This window comes from Zingiber officinale, chromosome 3A, assembly GCF_018446385.1.
Source record: "Zingiber officinale cultivar Zhangliang chromosome 3A, Zo_v1.1, whole genome shotgun sequence".
Classification (NCBI taxonomy): Eukaryota; Viridiplantae; Streptophyta; class Magnoliopsida; order Zingiberales; family Zingiberaceae; genus Zingiber; species Zingiber officinale.
In genome coordinates this window covers 153318141-153333331 of record NC_055990.1, presented here as the reverse complement: position 1 = coordinate 153333331, position 15191 = coordinate 153318141, and the positions used below count along the sequence as shown (strand labels likewise).

General features: G+C 39.3%; 2 protein-coding genes across 3 annotated transcripts; both read left to right on the top strand.

The window, feature by feature from the left end:
* The first annotated feature begins 3081 nt into the window (after positions 1 to 3081).
* On the top strand, positions 3082 to 8802 carry LOC122052882. Of its 2 annotated transcripts, none has more exons than XM_042614623.1 (2): positions 3082 to 3961; positions 8274 to 8802. In XM_042614623.1, the coding sequence occupies exons 1-2, from the start codon at positions 3521 to 3523 to the stop codon at positions 8754 to 8756; spliced, it is 924 nt and encodes a 307-aa protein (XP_042470557.1). In that variant the 5' UTR covers positions 3082 to 3520; the 3' UTR covers positions 8757 to 8802. The 2 variants fall into 2 exon arrangements, with proteins under 2 accessions (XP_042470557.1, XP_042470555.1); XM_042614621.1 differs by having other exon boundaries at positions 8271 to 8802.
* A 947-nt stretch (positions 8803 to 9749) lies between these two features.
* On the top strand, positions 9750 to 11231 carry LOC122050793 (UDP-glycosyltransferase 82A1-like). The gene is made up of 2 exons (XM_042611670.1): positions 9750 to 10220; positions 10318 to 11231. The coding sequence occupies exons 1-2, from the start codon at positions 9755 to 9757 to the stop codon at positions 11229 to 11231; spliced, it is 1380 nt and encodes a 459-aa protein (XP_042467604.1). The 5' UTR covers positions 9750 to 9754.
* The last annotated feature ends 3960 nt before the right edge of the window (positions 11232 to 15191 follow it).

The window sequence follows — 15191 nt, the reverse complement described above, 5'->3', positions numbered from 1 at the left end:
CCAGTTGCTTTTATTTTTATTTAATCAAATCATCCAAATTATTTGGATACAAGTTGCGATTTTATTTTGTGAAACTACTGCTAATTGGAGACGGGTTGTTTGATGCCAATTTAGTTAACTGGTTTGGTAGCAACATCTTGTGTTTTTGTGTGTTTTTTTATCTGTTTCTGTTCTCTTTTCTTTTCTGTATCCGAAAAGCATAGGGAAAGTTGACACAATTTACCCGTTTTGATATCTTGTAGTGTTGATTAGAAGAAATACTACCTCGTGTTTTTAAGTTGTTGACAAGAAGAAATAAGTGTGCATTTTTTATTTACTTCTGGCGATTTTTTGAGTTTCAAAGAGCATATTCATCTTCAAAACCTGTCTCAAGTTAAAAAAAAACAAAAAAAAGTTTACAAATAAAAAGAAATTATAACGAAATTATTCTGTGATGCTTTATTATGAGTATAAGTTTTTTTTATTTTAATAATTATTATTAAGAGGAGTCTGGATGGAATTGTAAAATTATTGTTGGTAAAGTGGAGAAAAATCCCCAATCTCATTTTTAATTTTGCATGCAATCCCTTTATCCAAAAAACTTTGTTCCCACTCCTTACATGTAAAGTTTCCTTTGCTTCAACTCCCCTCATGTAAATATTATGACCTAATTGCCCTTAGATTTTTTAGGTATAAAAAGTCCAAGAATGAGTATAATTATTCTTAAAGTCAGCATTTTATACTAGAATCGAGTATATTTTCTATCAACATTATCTCTCATAATTTTAGATATATAAAAAATCTAAAAATGAGTATAATTCCTGTTAAATTCAGTATTTTATATTAGAATCAAATATATTTTCTATTAAATTGAGCATGGCTTTTTCCCTGCTTAATATAATTTCTCCTAAATTCAGTATAATTTAAACAAAATTTAATATATTTTCATTCAATCGAGTACCATTTAAAGGAAATCGTGTATATTTCTATCAAAATTAACTCTCATATTTTTTTAGGTACAAATAGTCTAAAAATGAGTATAATTCCTATTAAATTCAACACTTTAAACTAGAATCGAGTATATTTTCTAATAAATTGAGCACAACTTTTTTCTTAATATAATTCCTTCTAAATTCAGCACTATTTATCATTTAAAGAAAATCTAATATATTTTTCATCCAATTGAATATCATTTAAAGAAAATCTAATATATTTTTCATCCAATTAAGATGAAAAAAGAATCGTACTTAATTTAATAAAAAATATATTAGATTCTAAATTTAATGTACTGAATTTAAGATGAATTATACTGATTTTTGAACTTTTTATACTTAAAAATATCATAGGTAATTAGGTAAATATATTTGACTAGAGAGTGAAAACAAAGAATTTGAGAAGTATGGACTGCATGCAAAGTTATGTTTATCAATGGGGACTGCATGCAAATTTTCCCAATTATTGTTCTATAATTTAGAGGTGGCGGATTTGAATATCAAACTTAGCTTCTTGTAAAATAGGACAAGACTTTGGATCCACGTCAGTACTCCGTGAATCGGAATGCTTTTTTACTTTATTAATTATATTATTACTAATATTGAATCAAGATCCTAGCTCCCACCTCTACAACTCGATTCTACATAAGTTTTTCATATATTTTTAGAATAAATCGAGAAGTGCTCATAATAGACGGACCATCAATCCAACATTTTTCGGTCAAATGTCTATTAAAAAAAATTATCTATTAATTTGTCGAAATTTGATGAATTCAACCCTTAGATGTCTGAAAAATTGAGAAGGGATGATTGTCATTGCATCATTTTCTTTTTAGTTAGTATTAGGTATCCAACTTATGTCAACTAATCCTAGGATAATCGGTTCGGCCCATGATCCTATAAAAAATTTTTATCGATCATAAAAATAAATAAGATAAATCGAAAATTACTCATCACCTATCAATCCAATATTTTTTAAATTGATCGTACATTAAAAAAAAATTATTCGTTCATTGATCAGAACTGGAATTCGAGCTTTAATGTTTTAAAAATCAAGAAGGCGTCACGTTGCTGGACTATTAATTTGATAGTCAGTCCTTTTGTTATGTCATTATTTAATAGAAAATCCATAGAAATTTAACATTGGGATAAACCTGATAAGATTTCTAAAGTACATAATAAAGAAATATTTTAAAATTCATGTTAGATTTGAAAAAATAAGGTCAAACACGTGTTAAAATTAGCCAATAAATTGGTTCATTGTCGCTAAAAAAACGGTGTTATCTCAGATGAATCTAGTGGCTAACACATGAGATGTTGCCAACAATAAAATTTGGGATTCGAATCTCAGTAAAGTCGAGGTAAATGTCTCCCTTATGTGATAGTCACTATTCCAAAGGCTAGTAGTCGCCCGTAATTTACCTTCTCCGTGTTAGCCCTGGGACGGGTTAACGGGAGTACTGGAGGCGAGCGTATTCATCTTTTACCACCAATTGTCGTTAAAAAACATTGAATCAAATTAGGAACATTTGTTTTTTATCTGCTAATTTTATCTTTTCTATTCATAAAATTAGCAGTGCTAATTTTATCTATTGAGTGAACAAAACTCACCGATTAGAATAAGTCAGACCACTATCAAAGGTCATTCACTCATTAGTATCTCCCATGGTTATTACTCAACAGGAAAGATAACCTACACCTTGACCTTGCTGTTTAGTGTTGCCTGTGTCATCATCAATGCAGGTTTGAGGTATAATTCTGAGCTAAAAGGAGCGGCGGCTAAAGTTCAAGGACGAAGTATTAGTTGTTAATATGTAGTTGTTGGGTTTGTTAGAGTGTGATGTAATCCTATCTTGGGCTGACTTGTTCTAAAGTCAATATTGGGTTAAGGTGGTCAATTTTAGTGTGCCAGGGTAGTTTGTCAGAAATCTGAACAAGTGCTCTAGTTGATCTCGATAATGCAAACACAGTAACCAGCAGATAGTGGAGAGGGTTGCTTGCAAGTGTGGCTGTACTGAGGCCAAAGAGTTGGTGTTCTTGGAGAAGTGATTATGGTTTAATTTGAGAGCTTTTATGTCTTCTAGAGGAAATATATGGCAAGATCGGAGTTTTCCAAAAAGTCTCCCCAGTGCTTCAACTGAAATACTCAAAGGAAAAAAAAAGAGTAGATACTAACTGAAAGCAATCAAACGTTTTTGGTCTATGCAACCAAAACAGTTCATGTTCAGAGCACTTCGTCCATCACGTCTACCGTTAGTCAGTCAACCTCTCTCTAGATCTCGTGCAAATCCTCCATATGAGGCTTCCTGAGAAGAAAAAAAAATCCGCATCAGGGAAAAAATAATTCCTTATGATTCCTTGGTCGACAAGACTTCCCCAATAACCGATCTCCAATGGCATCTCTAACATGAACATCGCCACACACAGCTTTCGCTGTAATAATTCTTTTTTCCTTTTCGTTGACTTTGACAAAAGTGAAAGACCTCGAGCTTTATTATGAAGAACCGATTCCCCACCTTTTGTTCTTCTTCCCCTTCTCGAGAGATATTATGAAGCCGGAGAAGCAGAGGACTCGAGGAGCCCCGCGCAGTAAGAGACTCTCCTTGTCTAGGCTCTTCTGTTTCAACGCCTCTCAGGTCAACGACTCCGATGCGCCGACGCGCACCCCTGACCGCGAGAGGTCGTCGTGGTCCGCCTGTTTCATGGCCGGGGAGGCGAGGAAGAGGAAGAAAACGAAGAAAGAGGTTCCGGTTCACTCTCCGGCCAAACCCTCGGCCCCGTCCAGGCCGGCTCGGGCCGTCGAGGAGAGCCGGCCTAACAAGTCCGACCGCGAGAGGTCGTCGTGGTCCGCCTGTTTCATGGTCGGGGAGGCGCGGAAGAGGAAGAGGAAGGGTAAAGAGGTTCCGGTTCACTCTCCGGCCAAACCCTCGGCCCCGTCCAGGCCGGCTCGGGCCGTCGAGGAGAGCCTTCCTAACAAGTCTTCCGGCAAGGTAAACCTCTCTCCCTCTCTCTCTTCTTACATCCGTCGGTTCTCGCACTTGCACGAATCATGAAGTAGTCGCTACTGTTATTATTATTCGGATGTTATAACATGTCGGAATAAGAATATTGCTCGTCGGATGGAAGCTTCGGGCCTAGGAAAAGAATAGAAGTATAGAACAACATCACATTAGTATTAATGGGCAAGTATTATAATTCGCTTTTATGTGTGAATTTCACTAACCATTTATTCATTTTATTCTTTATACTAAAAATTTATTTTCTTATTTATTGGATTTCTTTTTATAAAATATGCTCATTAACTGCGTTCTCAAATAATTAAACGTTGTTAATGTGTTTATGTTATAACACTCATTCATATTAGTTATAAGGACATTCATATTGGTTTGAACTGTAACATATGTCATATCTTCAGAAAACATGTCACATACTCATTGATGCGATAAAATTTTGCAGTCCTACGTGTCTCGTAGGATTAAAAGTCATGTTTAACTATTAGTCAAAGTCACGATATTGTTAGTGCAGCGGAGTCGGCAAGAGGAGGGTGAATTGTTTGAAAAAATCAAAGTATATCCTCCTCAAAACTTTCAACTCAAAAATGCAACACTAAACAAATAAAATAAGCAGAAATAAAGAGGAGAACAAAAGTTAACTTGGTTACAACTAAGACGGTTGTTAATCCAAGACGGTTGAACAGCTCCACTAGAATATCTTCTTCATTGTAGGCGAAGAAGCCTTTTTACACACTTGGAAGATTCAGAGGTTGCTAGGAATGATTACAGAATTGATTGTTTGAATTTCCTAATTCCAGGGGCCTTTATATAACTCTTGGAAATCTTATCCAGAGTGTTGAAGGCGCCTCCAAGAGGGTTGAGGGCGCCTCCAAGCAGTTTAACCGGATAAAGCTCATCCGGTTGCAAACGGTCAGAAAACTGGGTCTGAGACGCCTCTAATGCCCTTCAAGACGCCTCGGACTGGTTTGAGGCGCCTTCAAGGTGATGGAGGCGCCTCCAAGTCTGAGGCGCCTTCAAGGTGTGATGGAGGCGCCTCCAAGACTGCATTGTATAAATATCCCAATTTCTGCATGGTATAAATAGCTTCCAGCTTCTCTTTCTTCTTCTTCCAAAGCTCCGATCGCTTGGGTGATTCCGACCAACCGAAAAGGGCTCATCCGAATCCAATTTTCGGCCTTCTCCTCGAGCAGTCTTTCGTCCCGGCTTTACGTCCCTCGAACATCGCGCACATTCTTCTCGCCCACCGGTGTACTCTTCCGCAGCTCTCTCATCCTTCGGACGCACCGAGCCCGTCGGCTCCCTTCTCGCTAGCTGCGTCTTCCACTCGACTTCCTGTGCTCCTAAGCTCCTGCACATATAGACACGGGGATCAAAAACAACCAGAACCTAACTAACTTGGTTGATCACATCAAAACAACCACGGGGTACAACAGATATGGCCAATACACTTATTTTAGAAATACGTAGCTAGCCAAGGGCAAGTTGGTTGCCATGTTTCCTATCTCAACCCAAATCCCGACACCCCTTCCAGCTTAGTCCCAAGTCTCCGACCTCATCTTTCAATCTCGACAATAAATTCTCTTTCAGTCTCGACGACAAACTTCATCTTAATCTCGACAACAGACTATCTCTTAGTATCGGTGACAGACATCATCTTTGTCTTGGCAACAGACTCCCTCTCAGTCTTGACGACAGACTCCCTCTCAATATCGACGATAGACTCCCTCTCAGTCCCCGCTACCATCACTGACATCATCTCTGTCTTAGCCTCATTCGCTAACACCCTCTCTCAATATTGGATCTCAGCATTGTCTCAGTCTAGGAGTCTCAAATCTTGACTTTGTATATTCTTAAAGTCACTCCACATCGACCTCACCTTTTTTGTCCTCAAGACACGTCTACACCTTTTTATGAGCTTGTCGATAGTAATTGCAAATTTTACAAGAAGTGTAACATCTTGAGAATGGAGGAGCATTTACAAGGTAGTTAGATCGGTCTCCGAAATGCTCTCCTAGAAACATGTAGCCCTGGATGAATGGAGTGACAACTAACTGCTATTAGATTTGATCCTCTCACCGACTCCACAATCATGATATTTCAACTGACGTGAAGATACTCTCTGGAGAACCATATAAACACTTATTATGAAGGTAATAACAAGGGATCCCTCAATTTATGCAAACCCTATACTAGGTTCTATCCTTCTTCTCTATCTTTTTTTCTCATATATCACTTCAAGTAAACTCTAACTTGAGCATCGAAGTAGCCCCGAGATCCATAACTCGGCCAGTCTAACTCTCTTATGAAGTGTGTTTCAGGTTCTTTCATCTCAGTCATCGACGATCTTTGGAGAAAGTAGATGTCAGCAAGTTCACGGTCGCGAGCTCAAGGTCGGCCAAGCTCGGGTCGCTAGCCGAGCTCACGGCCAGCCAAGCTCAAAGTTGTGAGCTCACGGTCGGCCAAGTTCGCAACCACGAGCTTAGGGTTGGCCAAGCTCATGGCCACAAGCTTAGGGCGGGCCAAGCTTGCGGCCACAAGCTCACAGGCCAAGCTCGCGGTCACAAGGTCTCACCACGTTAAAAATGAGAGGAGAGACAACGAAGAAGATTATACCGAGATTGAGGAGGAGAGGATGCTAGAGACGTTGGAGATCAGTGAGGGCGCCAAAGATCGAAGAGGCCGCGGATGCTAGAGATATCACTAGAGAGATCAACTAACTATGATCTCAAATTCAGCGATGGAAGTTTATTCTGTCGCTATATTAGAGATAAAATTTAAATTCCGTCTATATATAATATAGAGACAGATATTTATTCTCGTCGTTATATTTAAATATTAGAGTGCTAAATAGCAACGGATATATAGATTTGTCTATAATTAGCGACGAAATATATATTTCATCACTAATTAACGAAGAAATTTAATTTTCGTCACTAATAATTCCATATTAACTATGTTTTTATATTAATAACTACCATTTTAGTGAGATATTTCAATTCCGTCTCTATTAAGAGATGGAACTTTAAGTCTATCTCTAATTAGAGACGAAATTCATCTCTAATATAGAGACAGAAATATATTTTCATATCTAATTCTTTCACTAAATTCAATTTTTTTTAGTGATATTTTGGTTGACATGAAGATACTCTCCGGACCATATAAACACTCACGAAGGTAATGACAAGGGATCCCCCAATTTATGAAAGCCCTAGACTATGTTCTACCCTTCTTCTTCATCTTTTTCTTCTTGCATATCACCTCAAGCAACCCTAACTTGAGCATCAAAATGACCTTGAGATTCGTCACCTAGCTAGTCTAACTCTCTTTTGGAGTGTGTTTTAAGCTTTTCCATCTCAGTCATCAACGATTAACATATCTATTTTATTAATGCATACTCATATTCATTTTAACATTAACCATTTTTTTATTTGTGGAACCCACCATTTACTCATTCATTTTTATTTTTTATATCCAAAATTTATTATTATTATTATTTTTAATAAAATCCTCGTTAACAACATTCAAATAATTATAGCAAAAAGTGATTATGCTCACCCCACGTGTCCCTCACAACTCGTCCCTAGGTTATGTGAAGGGATGTAAATCATGAGTCAACTTATACCTCGACCACCAAGTGACTAAGAGGTGGGAGGACTTTTTTCCCCGAGGGCATCTATCCATCGGAAATTGATCGATGCTCATTAACATCGTTTTAATAATTAAACGTTGTTAATGTGTGTGTGTTATAACACTCACCCACATTGATTGTAATATCATTTGGGTGTTGTAACATCCACACTTTATACCAATGTGGATGCCCTAATATCATTTAAGTATTATAATACTCATACATTAATATCAATATGGATGTTCTAACACCACATATTATGTTCAATTCTTTGAACGCGGTTAATGAGCATATTTTATAAAAAAAGGTCTAAAAAATAAAAAATAAATTTTTGATATAAAGAAGATAAATGAATGGATAGTGAGACCCATAAATAATGAAGATTAATACTAAAATATATGTAAATATATATGTTAATAAAAAAGAGATGTTAATTTAATGGGTGTATGATATATATTAACGTCAAACAAACGAGGATGCTCTAATAGTGATTATGTGTTTTTACTAATTATTGATATACTTAACCTTTGTTTTTTAACTAAAAATGAATTAATATTTTTCAATTGTTTAAATACTATTTTACTGTGAAAACATAATTCTTAACTCATTTTATATGTTAAATATGAAGTTATATATTCTATTATCGTGTTTCCATAGCAGCGAGGCACAGAGGATAATAACAACAATGCCAAGAATAAAGCGGCCTCATCAAGTAGGGAAGCTTCAAAGTTCGATGAGGATCTTAACATTGGGCAACAACATCTCGAATTGCAAACTAAAAGAAAAGATTATAGCAACGTAGCACAAGCTTCATTTGTTCAAAGTTTGTATCCAATTCCAACTAGGCTCAAGGACAATGAGCCAAGGCCATATAAGATTGTGAGTCAGTCGCGGAAGCTTGGATCATCGGTCGGAGTTGGAATCATGACGATCACTTTGGCTATTTTGGTATTTGTAGGGCGCGGAAGTGCCATAATTTGCCTTTGCTCATGTTTATATATATCACAACTAGTGAAAGCCTCACAACCAAATGATGAAGAAAAAATTGCACCAAAGAAAATTCATATAGACTCAGCTGAATATAAAAAGAAAGTAATGTTAGAAGGTTTTCTCGAGAGGAATGGTGGAAGGCCAAAAAGATGATATGTTTTTATTTTATTTTATCTTATTTTTCATATGTTTGTTTACAGTTAGTCGTTTTACATGTTTGGTGGAAAAGATAAGTTAATAATTTGTAAATTTAAAAATAAAATTAGTGATGAATGAGAAAGAAATCAATATTAAATAAACGGGATGGCAGCTTTGTGGCATTAAATAGCAGGAATATTTCTTATAGCATTAATGACTATTTTTTTTTTGTTTCAGAATCCAAACGTGGCAGCTTTGTGGTATTAAATAGCACATTAAATGAACACTCAGTAGAAGGGACGTAAAGAATATTTATTTGAATAATGCCCCCTTTTTTAAAGAAAATTGAAAAAAGTAAAATCGTGTGTTAATCTATATTTGATACTAGTAATCGGCACATGTATTAAGTATGTAATATAATTTCAAGAACTAAGAATCAGACTCACAATAGTACAATAATAGAAAGATGACGTTAAAGAATTTCAGTAATAAATTATTATAATAAATTTTTCTATGTAAAAAATTAATTTAATTTAATATTATATTTATCATAGTAAAAAAATTAAGAAAAGTATATTTTTTAACATCGTGATCTAAAATATTTATAGAAATTTTTTTGATCATAGTATTGTCAATTCTAAGATGTAAGACTAAAGACATTATATTTTTTTATATAAAATAACCAGAAAAAATTAATGATGAGAAAAAATCATAATAATACGTTGTAGCTGAGTTTCGAACTCTACATCACTGATTGTTTCGCTTGTGAAATTATTAATAAATTTTGAAATTATTTTAAGTGTGAATAGAAAAAAGGATATTAACGTAAATTTATTTTAGACTTGTTAGTTAGTAAAGGAAAAATATTTTTAATAGGATAGTAATATTCTTTTATCCACTAGTGAAAATAGGAAATTAATTGAAAAATTGGAATAATAATTTGGGTGAAATCGTCGACAATCTACTATAAATGACCAAATTGAAGAGGAAGGGAGGAACTTTAATTTGTTGCCATGGCGAGGTCGCGATTCATTCTCGTTCCCTTCCCGGCTCAGGGCCATGTCACTGCTATGCTGCGCCTCGGCCGCCTTCTCAATGCGAGCGGCTTCGACGTCACCATGGCCACGCCCGACTTCATCCACCGCCGCCTCGCCGGCAGCGCAGACGCCGGCGATGTTCGCCACGCGTGCCTTCCGAGCGGGCTGCCAGAGGCGGACCACACGGCGGAGGACTCCACCGCCATCGTCCGGGCTATGGAGTGCCACATGCCTCCTCACCTCGAGCGCCTGTTGCTGGCGGACGGCGATGGCGCGGTGGCGGGCGTGGTGGTGGACCTGGTGGCCTCGTGGGCGATTCCGGTGGCGAAGCGGTGCGGCGTGTCGGTGGTCGCCGGGTTCTGGCCAGCGATGCTCGCCTCTTACCGAGCCATTTCCGCCATCCCCGAGCTAATTCGCAGAGGTTTCATCTCCGAGCAAGACGGTAAAAACTAAAATCAACACCAGATTAAATAAAATTTTAAATTTCAATCATAAAAAATTCCAGAATCTCAAAAATTTCTCAAATTTTCCCTCGAAAGGTAGTTTTCTGCGCCATCAATCGCAGAGCAAACGAGAGTTGGAAACAGAGGAGTTAGAAATATTGGCAGTCGAAGCAAAGCTGAGCCTAGAAGATCTGCCATGGCTGGTGGGCGACTCCGCCGTTCAGAATCTACGATTCAAATTCTGGCTTCAAGTAGTTGATCGAGCCATGTCTCTCCAATTCGTCTTAGTCAACACCTTCCCCGGCGAAGCCGGCGGTGGCGGACACCTCCTCTCGCCGGAGCACAGATCCCCTCGGGCTCTGCCCATTGGCCCACTAATGGCCCACGAGAGGGTACCCAGGCCCAACCTGTGGGAGGAAGACGAGAGCTGCCTTGCCTGGCTCAAGGACCAACCGCCCGGCTCCGTCGTGTACGTCTCCTTCGGAAGCTGGGTGGCGCCGCTCTCGCCGGCGACCATCTCTGAGTTCGCATTGGGGCTGGAGGCGGCCGGCGCTCCGTTCCTGTGGGCGCTGCGGGACGACGCACGGTGGCGGGCTGGGCTGCCTGCGGGCTTCGCCGGTCGAAGCGGCAGGCTGGTGGTGGACTGGGCCCCGCAGGAGGCGGTGCTGGCGAGCCCGGCGGTGGGATGCTTCCTGACGCACTGCGGGTGGCTGTCGGCGGTGGAGGCGGCGCTCCACGGGAAGCGGATGCTGTGCTACCCCATCGCCGGCGACCATTTCGTGAACGCCGCACAAATTGCGGGGGTCTGGGGCGCCGGAATCAGACTGGAGGAAGGGTGCGGATGCGGGGACGTAGCGGAGGGAATCCGGCGGGTGATGGGAGGGAAGGAAGGGGAGAAGGTGCAAAAGGGAGTGGAAGAGTTGAGGAGGAGAGTGGTGGAGGAGAAAGGTAGCGCCGAGGCCATGGCCAATCTCCAATCTTTTCTCGACGCTGGCAAATTAAACGAATAAATGAGATTGCAACTTTGCCCGCGAGGCACATGAATCACAAATTAGAACTCAGAACTACGTACTAATCAGTATACGAGTTCTCAACTAGCAGACAACAAGCGACAGAGGAACCCTTCAAATCCTCATTGGTACTTCCGCCGGCCGCCGCGGCTGCCTCCTCTTATTCGTCTCCCTGCCTTCATAAAGTCAACGAGAGAATACTACTATGAAATTAGCACATATAAATGGGGTCGGGTGGTCCAGCCGATTGAACTTTTGTCCTATCAGAGTCCGAGTCCCTTAGGATTGATAAAGTCCCAATCTATATAAGTGTCATCCAGAGCAAGCATGCTTGGTCACTCACGGCTAGCATGATCACATGTTTAAGCCAAGTGATTTAGTCGATCAGACTTATGGTCCGATCGGATATATTAGATATATGATTTGATCAGTCTCTTGAGCCGAGTAAGGAGGCTGAGTGGAGGTCGACTCTTTGAGAAGATCATCATCCCTTAGTCGACTGACCCCATCCGTGAAAAAGACGTTTGATCGGACGACAAAGGGGACTCGGTCAGCCTATCCTCTAAGCATATAAATGACTCATTAACTCAATGGTTTAATATTTCTTTTTGACGTTTTGTGTCATTTGTGCGAGGAATTTTCTACCCTACAAAACACAAAAACGATGGACCTATTTTTGAAAAGTTGTCATAGTCTAAGAAGGGTCAGTCAATTTTTAGAAACATATTGATATTCGTTCACAAAGGTGCATCAACACTACTATATAAGGGGTCTCTATCTACAAGTGCAAATATGTTATATTACACAACGCAACACTACACAACCATACTCACTCATAGCCACTATTCATTGTTTTGTTCCTTGTATTCTTTTCTCTCTGAATCAATCATTGACTTGAGCGTCAAAGTATTTATACTAGGGATCCCTCCCTGGCACGGTTGTTGGCGTTTTATTTCCCACTTGTTCTTTTTTGACACGCAATAGCGCTCGGTGTTGTTTTCTTTCAACTCAGAGTCTTCTTTCAAATAACAGTAGAGCTACTTACCTAATACATTCTCTTTTTCGATTTCAGACAAGATCAAACTTTATTTTTTGGATAAAAAATATGCATCGATAAAAAATTTGATGCATAACTTAACTATGTGAATGGAAGAACATAGATAAGCCTAGGAGCATATTCTCAAATTTCCAGACATATAAAGAATGAGGGTTAGTTTTGACAAATTAATATATAATATTTTTTAAATAGACGATTGACCTAAAATCATTAAATTGATGGACATGTTCACTATGAGTACTTTTGATTTATCCTGATAGTCAATAGAAAATTTTTATAAGATTAGACTGATCACCTTAGAATTAAGCTGCATAAGTTAAATACTTAGTGTTAATTAAAAAAAATAGAAATATGTTGAAAAAAAGTCCCGGTATATGCAATGGTAAGTGAGGAGATGAGACAGGCTACATTAGAGTTTGAACCATTTATGGGTCATTCGTGACCCATACCTATTTTCCAATTTGCAGCATTGATAGCCTTTTGTTAAGGTGATTTCTCGCTGAGTGTTGAATAAAACTAAAAAATAAAAAACAAAAAAAAATCAAATTCACGTTCTATAAATCTTTTCCATAGGCAAAGCGGAGAGATTTTGGAGAATAAATAAAGGCTATTCGGTCATAGTAAGTTATTTTCTTAATTTTATGTTTTGATAGTTTATCAAAAAGTATAGCTTTCCGACTAAAAATTTATGATACTGTACGAAGTATTAAAGGATGCATATCTCTCCTCTATCATTCATCTATCAATTTATTGAACGAAAATTTATTTTTTCAAAATATCATAAAATATCGAAAATAATAATGAATGACATATTTGAACTTCTCATAATATAAAAAAATCCATAAGACCTGAAATGCATTGAATCGGAACTCTCTACGTCAATAAGTGAATTTCGGTTGAAATTCACTAATTGTTATAAAGAACTTCGACTACACTCATTTAAGTTCTATAAATTTTTGAAGTTGTAAGGAGTTTAAACATATCATTCATTGTTTATTTCGACTTCTCTAAAGATATTAAAATGTTATTGAAAAAATCGGTTGAAATTCCACATTAGATCTGATATGAACTTATATCAGGCCCAACGTGGGATTTCAGCTAATTTCAATTGAAATATACTAATTGGCTTAGAGAGCTCTGATTGTATCTGATACGGTGCATGATTGTGGGGGCAGTAAGATGATGTGATTAGAGGTCAAAACCACAGAATGGTCAGGAGTTAAGCTTACGTGGAGGTCAGAAGTTCAGCCCACGTGGAGGTTAGAAGTCCAAGCCCCCGTGGAGGTCAGAAGTCAAGCTTATGTAGAGGTCAGAAGTTTAGCCCCCGTGGAGGTCAGAAGTCAAGCTTACGTGGAGGTCAGAAGTCAAGTTTGCGTAGCCATGGCCAAAGTCTCAGCTGACGGGATAGTCAAAGGAGAGGACTACAAGTGGGATAAGATCTAACCCCAATAACAATCAAGAACTGGGCTCACAGGCCAGGTACAGTGAAGGACTGAGCCTACGGGTCTGGTAAAGGCTAGGAAAGGAAGGCCTCTGGCGTAATACAGACCTGGCGTACAGGTCGGAACGTACAAGCTATGGATAACAGTAGATAGAAGCAAGTCAGAATACAGACCTGCCATACAGGTCAGAACGTACAAGCCATGGATAACAGTAGATAGGAGCAGGTCGGAATACAGACCTGACGTACAGGTCGGGGCATGCGAGCCATGGATAACAATAGATAGAAGCAGGTCGGAATACAGACCTGACGTATAAGTCGAAACGTACAAGCCATGGATAACAGTAGATAGGAGTAGGTCGGAATACAGACTTGGCGTACAGGTCGGAACATATGAGCCATGGATAACAGCAGACAGAAGCAAGTCGAAATACAGGTCTGGCGTATAGGTCGGGATGTAAGAACCATGGATAACAGTAGACAGAAGTAAGTCGGAATGCAGATCTGGCGTGCAGGTCGGAACGTACAAGCTATGGATAACAGTAGATAGAAGCAGGTCGGAATACAGACCTGGCGTACAGGTCGGGACGTGCAAACCATGGATAACACAGGACCGAAGCAGGTCGGAATACAGACCTGGAGTACAGGTCGGGACGTACAAGCGATGGATAACAGTAGACAGAAGCAGGTCGGAACGTATAAACCATGGATAACCGAGGATCGAAGCAGGTCGGAATACAGACCTGGCGTACAGGTCGGGATGTACAAGCCATGGATAACGGTAGGCAGAAGCAGGTCAGAATACAGACCTGGCGTACAGGTCGGGATGTACGAACCATGGATAATAATAAACAGAAGTAGGTCGGAATGCAGATCTGGCGTGCAGGTCGGAACGTACAAGCTATGGATAACGGTAGATAGAAGCAGGTCGGAATACAGACCTGGCGTACAGGTCGGGACGTACAAACCATGGATAACAGAGGACCGAAATAGGTCGAAATACAAACCTGGCGTACAAGTCGGGACGTACAAGCCATGGATAAAAGTAGACAGAAGCAGGTCGGAATGTATAAGCCATGGATAACCAAGGACCGAAGCAGGTCGGAAAACATACCTGACGTACAGATCGGGACGTACACGCCATGGATAACGGTAGACAGAAGTAGGTTGGAATATAGACCTGGCGCACAGGTCGGGACGTACAAGGCATGGATAACGGTAGACAAAAGCAAGTCAGAATACAGATCTGGCGTACAGGTCGGGACGTACAAGCCATGGATAATAGTAGACAGAAGCAGATCAGAATACAAACCTGGCGTACAGGTCGGAATGTACAAGCAATGGATAACTGAGGATAGAAGCAGGTCGATATACAGACCTGGTGTACAGGTCGGGATGTACAAACCATAGATTATGAAGGACAAAAGCAGGTCGGTTTACAGACTTAGCTTACAAGTTTGGA

Bases quoted from the DNA above. Each gene is read 5' to 3' on its own strand.
- LOC122050793 (XM_042611670.1), top strand. From the start codon at position 9,755: ATGGCGAGGTCGCGATTCATTCTCGTTCCCTTCCCGGCTCAGGGCCAT. The intron at 10,221-10,317 runs GTAAAAACTAAA...TTCCCTCGAAAG, and splicing joins TTTCATCTCCGAGCAAGACG to GTAGTTTTCTGCGCCATCAA.
- LOC122052882 (XM_042614621.1), top strand. From the start codon at position 3,521: ATGAAGCCGGAGAAGCAGAGGACTCGAGGAGCCCCGCGCAGTAAGAGA. The intron at 3,962-8,270 runs GTAAACCTCTCT...GTGTTTCCATAG, and splicing joins CTAACAAGTCTTCCGGCAAG to CAGCGAGGCACAGAGGATAA.